Source organism: Macrobrachium rosenbergii, chromosome 47, assembly GCF_040412425.1.
Source record: "Macrobrachium rosenbergii isolate ZJJX-2024 chromosome 47, ASM4041242v1, whole genome shotgun sequence".
In the NCBI taxonomy this organism is placed as follows: Eukaryota; Metazoa; Arthropoda; class Malacostraca; order Decapoda; family Palaemonidae; genus Macrobrachium; species Macrobrachium rosenbergii.
This window is the reverse complement of record NC_089787.1, coordinates 21100624-21115623: the sequence shown is the minus strand read 5'-3', so window position 1 is coordinate 21115623 and position 15000 is coordinate 21100624. Positions and strand designations below refer to the sequence as shown.

General features: G+C 37.9%; 1 protein-coding gene across 2 annotated transcripts in view; it reads right to left on the bottom strand.

Annotated features, from left to right (window-relative positions):
- Nucleotides 1–3513: 3513 nt before the first annotated feature.
- LOC136830598 (Kruppel-like factor 1) overlaps nucleotides 3514–15000 on the bottom strand; it is a 96229-nt gene continuing 84742 nt past the window's right edge. For both annotated transcript variants that reach the window (XM_067090143.1, XM_067090144.1), the window contains exon 2: nucleotides 3514–7022. In XM_067090143.1, the coding sequence (XP_066946244.1) occupies nucleotides 5589–7022 (1434 nt within the window). In that variant the 3' untranslated portion in view covers nucleotides 3514–5588. The remainder of the gene's footprint in view (nucleotides 7023–15000) is intronic.

Below are 15000 nucleotides of genomic sequence, written 5' to 3'. Positions count from 1 at the left end.
AAAGAAAAATGGGGGTATGAGGTCTGGAAGTGCCACAGGTGAGGCACATTCCAGAACACCTACTTCTTTTGCTGGAAACTGGATTCCAGAATAGAAGGTAAGAAGAGCAACTGATGATGGAAAGGGAATCAGCCATGCATAGACCATCTCGAATTTCTAGTAAAGATAAAACAAAAAAAAAGATAATTCACTTTCTGGTGTATGTGAGGGCCTAGTTTCAGTGCAGCCAATAAAACAGGAATTTTTTACAACTTCTTAATTGGTTCAGTTGCTATATGAGGAATTATGGGTAATATTGAGTGCAGCCAATGACACATCAGTTCCCAAATTTTGATTAGTTTAATTTATATCTGGGACTTATGGGTAATATTCAGTGTAGCGAGTGAAACAGGGATTCCAAAATTTTGATTGGTTTTATATCTCTCTGGGAATTTGGGTAATATTCATTGGAAATGAGCTCGTCACAGTGTAAACGTTTCAGAAGTTTTAAAAGGAGGTTTAAAGTAATTATCCATTGGTGGACCATTTTAAAAGCCTTTTTCGAAGCCTAAATTAAAAAATATATCTTCATACGTGTAGCAGTTCCCTATGTTTTGAAATTAGTTTTTCAAAAACCTCCGCCAATTGGTGGACCATTTTAAAAGCCTCTTTTAAAGCCTGAATCAAAGAATATGTCTTCATACTTAAAGCAGTTCCCTTTGAAATAGGTTTTTCAAAATCCTCAGTCTATTGGTGGACCATTTTAAAATCCTCTATGGCAGTTCCCTATGTTTTGAAATTAGTTTTTCAAAAGAATTCTGTCTATTGGTGGACCATTTTAAAAGCCCCTTTTAAAGTCTAAATTAAAAAGATTATTTTATTTTCATACCTGTAGCATTTAACGCGAGATTATTTTTAAAGTAATGACTGTGGGCGAACAATCACATAAATTTTGATAACATAGTTTTTCTTTCAAGTTTGAAAAGAAAGAGAAAAACTTTTCCCTCAAGTATCAACTTCTGTATGAGGAACTTTTTTTTTTATTATCTAAGAAAAGGTGGAGACACCTTTTGCAAATAAGTAGTTTCTTGGTGACTGTTACTTTTGAAAGCGAGTCCTTTTTCAAATAATGTATTTTTTTGAGGGTTTTATTTATTGAAATGTTTTTAGAAAATTGGTTCTCTCTCTCTCTCTCTCTCTCTCTCTCTCTCTCTCTCTCTCTCTCTCTCTCTCTCTCTCTCTCTCTCTCTGTATATATATATATACAGTATATATAAATTATACATATATATAGAGAGTGAGAGAAGAAGAAGTGAGATTGAAAGGAGAAAGATGGAAAAAGTGAGAGAGAGAGAGAGAGAGAAGAGATGGAAAGAGAGAGAGAGAGAGAGAGAGAGAGAGAGAGAGAAAGTTTATCAGTTGTCATTCAGAGTTATCCCAGGCAGCGCCGGGTTGGTCAGCTAGTATATCTATAAAGATAAGAAGTTATTCCAAACAAACCTCTGCGAGACAGACAGACAGAGACACACGAAAACCTTCTTCCCTAAAATAAAAAATAAAATAAATTAAGAAAAAACTGACCACCAATTCTTCTTCTTCTGCTTCTTCGAAGCAATTTGCTTGCTAAACTCGAAGACCTGATGTCTTGTAAACTCTTGTCGACCCAAAGAGCGACTCGGAAACTCCGTAGGGCATCTTGGCCGAGTTATGTAAGCCGAGGGTTTTACGACGGTCGCGACCGCTGTTTCTCGAGGAACTCCCGATGGGCTTACTCCGGAGTGGAGTGCCTTTGAAGGCTTGTGTACGTAGACTAGCTAGGCCGCAACGGCCCCGGGAATTAGCATAAAGGCTATGAGGGCCTTCCCCCCCCTTCCTTCCTTCCTCCCTCCCCGAAGGCTGTGATCAATAAAGAGAGAAGAAGAAGAGCCTTTAGCGAGCGTTTGACGCCGAGTAAATCAGTTTTATGCCCTTTTTAGCGTCCGCGTAACGTCTCGTCTCCGCTGTTCCGCAGACGGGGAGAGAGAACGAGTATCGTCTGTGTGGACTTCCCCCCGTCAGGACTTATGGTGTGTACGAGGTCTCGCCGAATCGGTTGCCTAAACGTTATGGCCCACTTCATTGCCCAAACAAATTTTAATGTAGTCTTAAAGGGCTTCGGAAAGAGTTGGGAGAGTGGCCATTGAATAAAACGGTGATGGCCTCTCCAGTCATTTCTTTATTTGACCGTTCTGTCCGTGGGGTCGAGTCACCGAATTTGATCTTAATAAATCGAGATTTGATATTGCGGCGAGCAAAGAAAGATTTTAGTGATAACTCTTGTTTATAGGCTTTTGTAAATTAGTTCTAAGGAAGGTTGTTATTCTCAGATTTCATAGATGTGTATATTTGATATAATACGCAAATTTTAGAGTTGTATATATGATTCATATGTTAAATTATGTCGTGTAAATATTTGGTTTTCTGGGCTGGGCTGTTTGTAAACACCTTCAAAATAAATCATAAGAGTAAATTTTATGGGTTTATTGCTTTTTTGTTATGTATAAAATTAAATCAGTGGTGTTTTACAAATGTATATTTGATATAATAAGTGAATTTTAGGGTTGTATATTTAATTTATATGTTAGATTATGTCGAGTAAATGTTTGTTTTTCTGGGCTTGGTCATTTGTAAACAATTAAAAAATAAATCATAAGAGTAAATTTAATGGGTTTATTTGCTTTATATGCATATAATTGAGGAAATGTTGTAGCAGATATTACATATTTCCAAGTCATTACCATAATATTCCCCATTCTTCCATAAACTTCAAATCTGGAATATGAAAATCGCTTCATCTCTCACGTACGAAATGGATAAATAAAAAATAACCCTTACAAAAAATCATTTATTAAACTATAAATAAGTTGAAATAGATTCTAGCTTCTATGTTTAAAGCTTTGGCTATCAGCTAGATGTTAATAATATGTTATGTACAGTGACGTATCACACGAGAGAAAAAATTGTTGAATTACAAAAGAATTACAAAAGGAATGTTAATATCTTTGTTAAAACTGACTGGCATAGAACATTGGAACACTCTTGCTATTTGTATTTACAAATACAGATGGCTGATGCTTAGCCACAAATCCATGGACATTGTTGTATATATATATATATATATATATATATATATATATATATATATATATATATATATATATGTATATATATATACATATATATATATATATATATATATATATATATATATATATATATATATACATATCTATTATGTATGTATACATGTACATATATATATATATATATATATATATATATATATATATATACATATATATACATATATATATCTATATATATATATATATATATATATACATATCTATTATGTATGTATACATGTACATATATATATATATATATATATATATATATATATATATATATATATATATATATATATATATACATATATATATATATATATATATATATATATATATATATATATATATATATAATATAGTCAGAGAAGGTTACCTGGATAAAAATAATATCATATGAGAATTTGGCAATATTTTTTCCATTGCCTTAGAAAAACTGTAGGTTTTCAGGAAATCATAAATCAGTCATTTCTTTCAGATAACAAACAAATACGTTTTTGTCAATAACAGATACATGAATTACAAAACAGTAAAATTACTCTATTTTGTTAATGAAAAGTAACACTTTGATATTAATGCAAACAAACTCTCTATAACTTTATAGGAAGTGAGGTTCATTACAAAATACAATTTCATCTACCTTTGTAGAAATTTACTCATTTAGACAAAAATCATAGCTTGAAGAGATTATTTATTGATAGTCAAGTGTAGCAGTGTAGGAGTGGTCTGGAATATCCGTAAATAGTATTGATGAACGTTAATAAAATTTAATACTTAAATGGGTGATTCTATGCAAGCTGCGTTGTCAATCGCAACTGTCAATTTCAATCACCTTATAGTACATGCAATTAATTTTCTATTGTCATTTTACCTAAGAAAACTGACCTTCTTCATGATTTTTAGAATCCAGCTTACGTTAAAAGAGCGTCCAGGGACCATAAACCTCAGCCTAAGCTGACCAGTAACCTTCCGAAAGTTCCATTCCGCACAAAAAGTTAAATTTCTGTCATTTCCAAAATCGAACCACTTGTTGTCAGTCAAGAGGGCCACCCTGGGTCAAATTTTCGTAAAAATCCACATGTAAATTTCTGCGCAATCATGCTAACAAAATTTACAAAAAAACATACTTTCCTTGGCAGAGAAAATATAGCGCAAACCATGATACAGAATGATTGCTCGCTGTATCCCCTTACAGTAGTGAAATACAGTGCCGTGACGGTAATGGAATACAGCGCCGTAAGAGGGACTACATTGCACCGAATTGTAAATATTCAAAAAATCGTAGATACTTTATCTGTTCGACGGAATGGAATATTATTTAACTTTGTTATCATTTTGACAAATAATAGATACATTACATTCATTGACACAATCGATACATTACATTCTTTCTTTAACTTTTTATTTAATGCGTAACGTAAAACTTCAGATTTACAAAATTCACTTGTTAGACACAACGGAGTCAGTTTTGTTGCTAATTTTCGCTGGCCCTCTTTTATTTCATTGATTAGGAGACAGGGGACGCTTATTGTAAATCACTTTGCTTTACTGAGTGTCCTGAATTATTTTGGGGAACAACTTGCTTAGGCAATAGAAGTTATACAAAATCTGGTGTCGATTTTCGCTCTAGAAAGCTAGAGGAATTAACTTTTGCTGTTTAACATCATGTTTTGATAAATAGTCTTAAAAGTCTGCGGTTGTTTGCGGGAAAATTAATGAAAATAAAATTATAAAGGAAAACTGAATATGTGTGAAGTGTACAGTTTACTTTCGTTGTATTTCCATAAATTGACGCTAAAATCCAAGGCTCAGTTACTTTAAGTAAGGGTTTCATTCACCATGTTGCATATACTGAAAAGAATTGTTTATTTTTATTGAGAATCACGTATTAGTACATTTTACTTTATGCTTCTTTAATCAGTTATCAACAAAGTTTCCAGATGGCTTTATAGTCACTGTTTTTAACTATTGCATTTACTGATACAGGTTCCATTCCTGTATAAAATTCAACATGATATTTAATTCTTCCAAAGGAATCCAAAAGTAAATCTGGAGACCATCCTAAAAGAAAGATATAATGTATCAGGAGTCCATAGAACGTAACTTCAATTGAAAAATTTACTTTTTAAAACCATAAAAATGGAATATTGGATTTTATAGTACAGTAAGTTATGAAAACAGAGTAAGAGATAAATTGAATAATGGATGTTAAATTGCTAATTGCAGTCAGGTTGTTCATACTCTACAATAAATTAGTAAATACACCGGTACATTGATTGTATAAAAAGTATAAATATAAACAAGCACTGTTGTAAGCCAGAACACTAAAGATTTTAAGTTTCAGTGAGTAGGGGTCACTCCTACTATGCCATTTCAGTGACTCTTCATTCTATGAGATGAAGAGGAAAGGCAGTAAGAGGCCCCTAGGTCACAAGCCGGCACTCAGAGCGCCATATGCCTCTTCATATGAAGGCTGAGGTGATCCGATCTGGAAAAGGCCCTCTCGCAGAGACGGCACTGGAAGGGCCTGTCCCCTGTGTGCTTCCGGTAATGGCGGGTCAGCTCGTCAGACCTGGCGAACTTCCACCCGCAGCCTTTCCAGTCGCAGGTATAAGGCTTCTCACCTGTGTGGGTCCTCATGTGCGCCTTCAGATGGGACGACTTCGCGTAGGTCTTGGCGCAGCCGGAATGGGAGCAAGTGTGGATGATGGACTTGCGCCTAGTCCAGCGTCTCCTCCTTCTGGCTTTCATGGGAGTGGCCAGTGCAGGGGCAGAGACTCCTGGAGGAGGAAGCATTGGCTGAGGAACCCCTGGTCTACGAGAGTGGCCTGGGGGAGACGTCGCCAGGCCCGGATAACCAGGGTAAGGGTACTGAGGAGTGCCCTGAATGTAAACGGATCGTGCATAGATGTTGTAATGCTGGTCTCCTCCGTAAGCGCTGCTCTCGCCACCTTGGTAAGAGGCTCCCCAAGCGCTCATTCCACCAGCATGCTGGTACTGCTGATGCTGTGGTGGCTGCTGAGGTGCCGCTGCTGCAGAAGGATGCTGAAGAGGATACTGCTGGTTTGACGACACAGCCTGGTAGGTCTGCTGGTGACTTTGTACCATCGTAAAGGAAGGAAGACTGGGCTGAAACGCAGAAGGTTGCTGAACATTCTGCAGTTGCTGGTGGAAAATTGGAAGATTGGCATTGTAGTCGTGCCTAGGAGGGAGGCAAGGCGACTGGCTAGCCGAACTGGTAACACTTTCAGAAACGCAGGGCGCTTCTAGCTTGATCCTGTGCTCGGGGAGCACCGGCGAAGGCACTTCTTTGTCACTAGAGCTCACAACAACCTGGGACACACTGTGAAAGGGGCTCCTGCCATAGTCTCCCTGCGAAGGGAAACCACTTCTGACTTTGTCTATCACCTCGGCACTTCTGCTAAAGGAATAGGATTCACTCTCACTACCACAGTCCCCTAGTTTCCCAGCAGGAGTAGGAGGAACCACGTCCTTCTTTGGGTCTATATAGTAAGGGCTGGCTGATGGCACTTCCAAGTGGCTCTGCATCTCGTTCCGGCACAGGAGTTCGAATGCTCCTGCTGGTTCGTGCCCCGCCCCTGGGGGCATCTCGTGGTGCCAAGGAGGGGCGCTGGGGTTTGGTGGTCTTTCCCCTGATGGTTGCATCTGTCCCTGTGGCTGTTGCTGCTGTTGTTGATGCTGCTGTTCTTGCTGTTGGGTCGCCTGCTGGTGAGATGGGTGTGGAAGATGAGGAGGTCTGGGAGGAAGGTGGTGCCTCGGGTCATGGTGGAAGTGGAGATGTCCTGTAACACCGTGGAGACCAGGAGACCAGGAAGTCTCAGAGGCTGCTGCGTAAACACTCCCTCCCGACCAAACCTGTAAGAAGAAGGATCAGTTAGTCTCATGAATACTCTGTAAATCTTGTAAGCACTTAGCAATAGACAAAAAACATTATAATGCTGTTTGTTGAAAAGAAATATATATAATACATATAGGAATAGAAATGAGATAGGTATCACTTTTCTGACCTAGGTGCAAAAGTATCATCATATAACCTTTAGCTTCTACCACTTCCAGTAAAACTTATTTTCAGTGAATATGAGATTCAGTACCCCTGGTATAATCCCTCCTCAACCATAATTAAGAACAAAATTGGCAGGCATTAGGATTCTTCTGTTTCTCTTGGTTTCTTGAGCAAGAATGGCATGTGATTTTGATGACTGCTGCTTCCTTGATATTTATATTCAAGGCCACATAATAGCTCTGTATACATGTAATTCTGTGTGTGTGTGTATGTATTGGTATTTATCCATCAAAATTCTTTCTTGCCTAAGCCGCTAAATGTAAACCTCTGTCATCGTTCTCTTTTTAATAAATCCGATTCAGAGAGACTTGCAAACGAATTAGAAGAATAAAAGATATAAATCAGGAAAAATTATCAAACTTCAACATTAACACAAAACTACAGAATACCTCCATAGCAGACATCAAAAAGTCTTCAACTTGGAGGAAAGGGAAGACACGAAGTCTTTAACTCCTGGGAAGGGAAGACATCCATCATTAAAAGCCAAAAGTAAAAGTTTCTAGACAAGGGCAAAAGGGCTGTTGAACACCGTTTAAGAAAACCTTCCCTTCATGTTTATGGAAACACTGGAGGAATCACATTCAAAACAGAACTGCCTTGCCTTCACATCAGTGCACATTAGGTATGCAGAGTCGAGAGGGTGTAACGGCGTTAAAATTGTCAAAAAAAAATCGAAGTCGAGGAGACTCGACTGTGTGAATCATAACAAAATTATTTTCTTTGGGGGCGAGGGGGCGTTTTTCTTTTTGGTTTTTGAAGATCATATCTCCGACTTGTTTTTGTTCCTCTTGCTACCTTGCTTTTGCTGTGATTTTAATGAATGGGCATTCTGGGTTCTTTCTTGATTTTTGTTTGGTATGATTTAAGGTGTGAAATTTTAATGATAGATTTATGTCATTTGGGGGAAGAGAGAGAGAGAGAGAGAGAGAGAGAGAGAGAGAGATGGGTTCCTTGCGTGTGTTTATGAATTTAACTAACCTTCTGGCATCATCCCCTGAGAGGCTCTAGATAATACAATCTATACCAGCCTCATTGCTTATGGAATACGACCCACCATACTTAAATACCTCCCAAATACATCATTCACGGCTTAAGTCAACAAATCCACGATGGAATTTCAACGAACTTGTCTAAAATTTTCTTCCAAAAAGGACCTCGTACCCGGGGACGCTTTAACAAGTGCTTGTTTAGTTGCAAGTGCCATCTCAGGTGCAAGTGTCTGAAAAAGTGCCTTTGCCCAGCCGAGAATATTCTGAGCTAGGAAAGGTTTTCGTAAGAATCCTACCAACTGGACTAACCTTTCATTCAGCCCTCCCAAGTTTTTCATTTACCAGACCCAGCAATTAAGTCATTTTCGAAATGGAAAGCATTAAGAAAGTACCTCCTCCTCAAACGGCCGCGTCTGGTAGACCAGAGAGAGAGAGAGAGAGAGAGAGAGAGAGAGAAAACATGACCGGTGGCTAGTCCTTTCTAAGTGGGAGAGAGAGAGAGAGAGAGAGAAAAGAAAAAAAGCACTATCAGTAGCCATCCCAAGTCCTTTCTAAGTGGATCAGGCAAAAGGCCGCGCATGCTAGACGTCAGGAAGGCCCTCGAACGCAGTCCATCAAGAAAGATGGATGCCTTCGACCTCGTCCATTTGGTGCCCACAATGCTTATTTACCGGGCTAACGAATGCGCGCAGCATTATCCAATAGATCTCCCGCAAACGGACGTGATAAACGGTTCAGCGTTTTCGCTAATTTCGTTAATTGCAGGCCCACCGTAACACTGACAGATGCACAGGCTGCTTTTTAAGGCTATTAGTAGTGGATATATGTACATACTGCACACGCTAATCACGGGCTTGCGATCCCCCCGCGTAACGTTCTTTTGTTTACATTCTTTGCGGAACGTCGTTGGTGGCGTTCGTTGCAAATGTTTTGGTTTATTTTCTTCTTTTTTGCTTGTAGTCTGCTCGCTATCGTGTCTGACGCCTTCTCACCTTCTTATAGTAGATGTTACAATTATTTTGGAGTACGCTTTAGTCTCCTGTGGTACAATTTGCCTTCTCAATTATTGTCTGCAGAGCGCCTGGCGTTTTAAAATCGTAAAAAAGTACAAATGGTTTCCCTTCGGTTCTCCATGTATTTATCATATAAAACTTTTAAAAAAAAACTAATATGTTTCTTTTGCTGTGTTACACGAAGCTATAAACGTAAGATGAAGCACTTTCAATGAACAAAACCTGACCGCTTCTTTTTTTTTTTACCAATTTTAGAATGTTTACGGAGGTAATCGACTGGTCTTAAAACTTATTATTAGGAAGGCAGTTCGGAGGTGGTACAGAATAGCAGCTATTTTGAAGCATCATTTTGCTGTGTTCGTGCTGTTATCTATTTTTCTCTCCCTTCCCCTGTGCTGCATTTATACACGCACCTCATTGCATTGTACAGTTGGTTTATTTAACAGCCAAACAGCTAAATCATTTATAATAGAGAATAGGTGAATGAACTGTGCAATATATTGCAGACATTTAGTATATCGTAGGTAGATTCAGTTGATTAGGCTTCATTGGATTTAAAGATATTTCTTATTTACGCGAAATATATTGTTGATTTTGATATTGAAATGTATATGTATATGGGTTTTTTTCGGGAAAGTCACAATAGCTCTATAGCACCGTAGCTTAGGATATATATACATATATATATATCTGTAGCTTTATCTATCTATCTATCTATCTATATAGATAGATAGATAGATATAGCTATAGATATATATATATATATAAATATATATATACATATATATATATATATATATATATATATATATATATATATATATATATATATATATATATATATATATATATATATATATATATATATATATATATATATGTGTGTGTGTGTGTGTGTGTGTGTGTGTGTGTGTGTGTGTGTGTGTGTGTGTGTGTGTGAGCTACTGTGGCGGACAAGAGTAGATTTTGATTCTAACTGCAGAGCCTGAAATCAAAGGTTTTTGCTCAGAAAAGTAAAAGTAAATTCTGGAGCAACTCAAAGGAAGAATAAGTTAGTCAAAACTACCATTAAACATCTCCCAACACCCTCCGCCAGTCCCCTAACACCAGGAGATTAAGACTGCAAGGTCAAGCTTTCCCCAGTAACTAACCGATAACCATTCCTCCCATTAAACCCCTTCGATAACCCACTTCGAGACCTGTACGGTAGGAATTAAAGTATCATGATTCTTTTGTCAAGTATTTTAGAAGTTTGTTTGTCAAATGCTAGAGTGTCAGTTTTATAAAATGGAATGCTGGTGTGAAAGATGTTTAAGGAGAGAGAGAGAGAGAGAGAGAGAGAGAGAGAGAGAGAGAGAGAGAGAGAGAGAGAGAGAGAGAGAAGGGGGGATATAATGAAGGGCGAGCATAGGAATGCAACAGAGAGAGAGAGAGAGAGAGAGAGAGAGAAGGGTTGATAAAATGAAGGGCGATCGAGAGAGAGAAACAAGGGGTGATAAAATGAATGGCGAGCTAGGAATATAACGGAGAGAGAGAGAGAGAGAGAGAGAGAGAGAGAGAATAGGTGGTAAAATGAAGAATATAACAGAGAGAGAGAGAGAAGGGGTAATAAAATGAAGGGCGATTTTAGGAATACAACAGAGAGAAAGAGAGAGAGAGAAGGGGGATAAAATAAAGGGCGAGTATAGGAATACAAGAGAGAGAGAGAGAGAGAGAGAGAGAGAGAGAGAGAGAGAGAGAGAGAGAGAGAGAGAGAGAGAGAGAGAGAGAGCATCATCCCCCGAGTTTTGAAAATGATAGAGACAGCAAAAAAAAAAAAAATAAAGATTTAAAAAAAATATCCATGAACAGATATTACCCTTAAATTTGTAAGTAAATTAGGCATCTTTCATGCCTGAATAAATGCGACAGGAAGTCACGGATGGCCGGGCGCGCATGGAAATGAGAGAGAGAGAGAGAGAGAGAGAGAGAGAGAGAGAGAGAGAGAGAGAGAGAGAGAGAGAGAAAGCAATGAATAAAAGAAGGGTCAAGAAATCGTACCAGGTAATAGAGAGGGAGAGAGAGAGAGAGAGAGAGAGAGAGAAATAGATGAGAGAGTACGAAAGGGAGAGAGAGAGAGAGAGAAAACAAACGATAAAAGTCGCGTCCAAAAATGGTACTAAGGAGAAAAAAGATAGGAAAGAGAGAGAGAGAGAGAGAGAGAGAGAGAGAGAGAGAGAGAGAGAGAGAGAGAGAGAGAGAGAGAGAGAGAGAGAGATGGGGAGGAAGGGAGAGAGCAAATTACAAAATTCGAGTAAAAAAATCATACTAGTAAGTAAAAAGATATATATAGAGAGAGTAATAATAATAATAATAATAATATTAATAATAATCTTTATTGCTTTATTTCCAGTATACATGGGGATCGAGAGAGAGAGAGAGAGAGAGAGAGAGAGAGAGAGAGAGAGAGAGAGAGAGAGAGAGAGAGAGAGGAAGAAAGATGTGGAGTAGGAAAAAAGGGCGAGAGAGAGAAAATGAGAGAGAGAGGTGGAAAAAGTCAGTTAGAAAAAATGGTACTTTAGGAAAATAAATTTCTCATACAACAAAAAGGAAATATGTCAGCGATATGAATCGACATTTGAATATTCGACAACAAAAAACATTGAAAAACAAATACACACACATACACAGCACACAAATACACCTCTACTCGCTTGCGTGCGTTGGCAAAAACAAAACAAAACAACAAAAACAATTGAAAAACAAAGAATAAACTGTCATAGCCAAGACAAAGACAGCTGAAAATGAGAACTCCAATGTGCTTGGATTCTCAAAACGAAGAAGAAGAAGAAGATGAAGAAGAAGGTTTAAAAGGTCGAAGGTGTTTGTTGAATAGTTTATGGATCGGCATTAGTCCATTATTTATCTTTGAGAGAGAGAGAGAGAGAGAGAGAGAGAGAGAGAGAGAGAGAGAGAGAGAGAGAGAGAGAGAGAGAGTAAGGGCGGAGAGACTTTAACGCAACCAACAGGTTACAATAGATCCAATGATTTAGCAGACGACGCTCATCTCTTGTCACTGCCCCTTTAGCCTTGCCTTCTCGACCTCAGAGAAGAAGAAGAAGAAGGAGGAGGAAGAGGAGGAGGAGGAGGAGGAGCAGAGGCAGAGGGAAAACAGAATATCTATCGCGCTGATATTGTACCCTACCTTGGCTTGGATGGATCTCGCTTCACGCTTTTCTTATTTTTGCTTTCTCTTCGTTTTGATTTTATTTACTCTCTTTGGTCGTATTTTGTTTTTGTTTTTATTGTTGGGTAATGTCTCTCTCTCTCTCTCTCTCTCTCTCTCTCTCTCTCTCTCTCTGTTGCATTCAATATCCTTACTGTTTTGCTTCCTACCCAGTCTTGTTTTTATTTCTCGTTTTCACAATATTTATTTTCGTTCTTAATCAGATTCTCTCTCTCTCTCTCTCTCTCTCTCTCTCTCTCTCTCTCTCTCTCTCTCTCTCTCTCTCTCTCTCTCATTCCTCTGCTTGCCTTTTATTTGCCCCCCTCTCTCTCTCTCTCTCTCTCTCTCTCTCTCTCTCTCCTTATACTTCTTTCGCACAAAGATTGCTTTTTAAAAAATTGGCACTAATATCACAAACAAGTTTGTAACATTTGACAAAAGGATCATAACATTTTTTGAAGATTTCTTTCTAACGGTGAAGAAAAAAGTTCTAACTTTATATAACTATTTTTCTAACATATCATGGAGAGCTTTGTTAACATTTTTCCAAATATTTCTGAAAATTTTTAAAAAGGTTTATTTTGCCATTTACGAATATTCGTTTTTATCATATTTTCTCTCGTTTCTGTAAATGGAGGTGACGGGTGTCATCTCTGAATCTTCCCCAACAATTTTCCTACATTCCTCCTTCCTCCCTCACCACCAACGTTGCTTCTTCTCCTACCTCTCCCTTCTCCAACATTCAACATTCGTCTCTGAATCTTTTTCAAATTCCAATTTATCCTCCTTCTCCAATACTTTTCCTACATTCCTCTTTCCTCTCTCTACTCTAATCCTACCTCCCCCTTCTCCAACATGCAAACTTCTTCTCCTAATTCCTCCTTCTCCAACATTCAACATTCCTCTCTTAGTCTTCTTCAAATTCCCATTTCTCCTCCTTCTCCAACACTTCCTACATTCCTTTTTCCTCCCTCTCCTCTTCTCCTACCTCCCCCTTCTCCAACATTCAAACCTCTCCTCCTAATTCCTCCTTCTCCAACATTCAACATTCCTCTCTTAGTCCTCTTCAAATTCATATTTCTCCTCCTTCTCCAACACTTTTCCTACATTCCTCCTTCCTCCCTCACCACCAACGGTACCTCTTCTCCTAATTCCTCCTTCTCCAACGTTCAGCATTATTCCGTTCCTTCTTCTTCTTCTTCTTCTTCTTCTTCTTCTTCTTCTTCTTCTTCTTCTTCTTCTTCTTCACATTTGAAAGCTGGAAATCAGGCGATATATATAAAATACGAAGCTGTCGTGAATACAAGATACGTTTTCCATACGATCTTGATAAACATTTGAAGGATTTCCCAATTTGCATTTCGAGGTCGTCAGTTGAAACTTGTTTCTGTTGGCGCGTTTGTGGTCTATTTTATTATTATTATTATTATTATTATTATTATTATTATTATTATTATTATTATTATTATTATTATTATTTTGAACTCTTCAGTTTGAACCGGGTTAAATTCCTACAAGTGTAGTTTATTGTAAATTATTATTATTATTATTATTATTATTATTATTATTATTATTATTATTATTATTATTATTATTAAGAAATACGGACATAAAAGAATAATATCATTTAAAAATGACTTTTACACGCCACTAAAATATGTTTAATTTCCAGATCGTCCATAGTAATGTAAAAATTGCTAAGCAATATACATGCCTATATACATGAATGCTTATATACATACATACATACACTATATATATATATAATATATATACATACATACATTCACACATCACAATACGAAGCATCATGCTTTACTGAACCAGTTCAAAGTCCACGACGTATTTGCTCTCCCACCAGAGGGTCCAGTTGCCAAACCGAACCTCTCTCGTCCTCGGGTCGTCTGGAGCCAGTCCAGAGCGATCCTTCCAAATGACTTGCATTTGATAAGTGGGGGATCTCGGAGCGTCTCTGGGCCAGTGCTAAGGACACCCCCTTTCTATTACCTGTTGGTCGAGAAGATCCTGAAGGGTCGGGGATCATCGCTCGAGATCTTTGGAGAGGGAGGAGTGGGAGGAGGAGGAGGAGGAGGAGGATAGGAGGACTTATAGAGGATCCTTCCAGCTCCATTTCAAGGGAAATGAGTTCTCCAGGATAATTCATTCTCATTTGTGTAATTGGCGTTTTTTAATGTTTCTTTTGGTTTGATATTAGTTTATTAGAGTTTCTGCTTTGTATTTTAATCTAAGAGGAAGAAAAATTAATTAGATAAAAGGAAAAGAAGGAAGAATTCAAATTCTTATGACAGTCGAGGTCAAAATGGTTCCTCTTACAGCTCGGTACCGAAATTCCACTGACGATTTCGATGTACAACAAACCAGTCCGGCGATGAACTTTGTAACTCTCTCTCTCTCTCTCTCTCTCTCTCTCTCTCTCTCTCTCTCTCTCTCTCTCTCTCTCTCTCTCTCTCTGTCATGTACATTTTCGAGCAATATAATATAGCGGTAGTGTATGAACAAATCCTATGTTGTGGAAGTCTTTTGCACAGCTTTCCTCTACCAT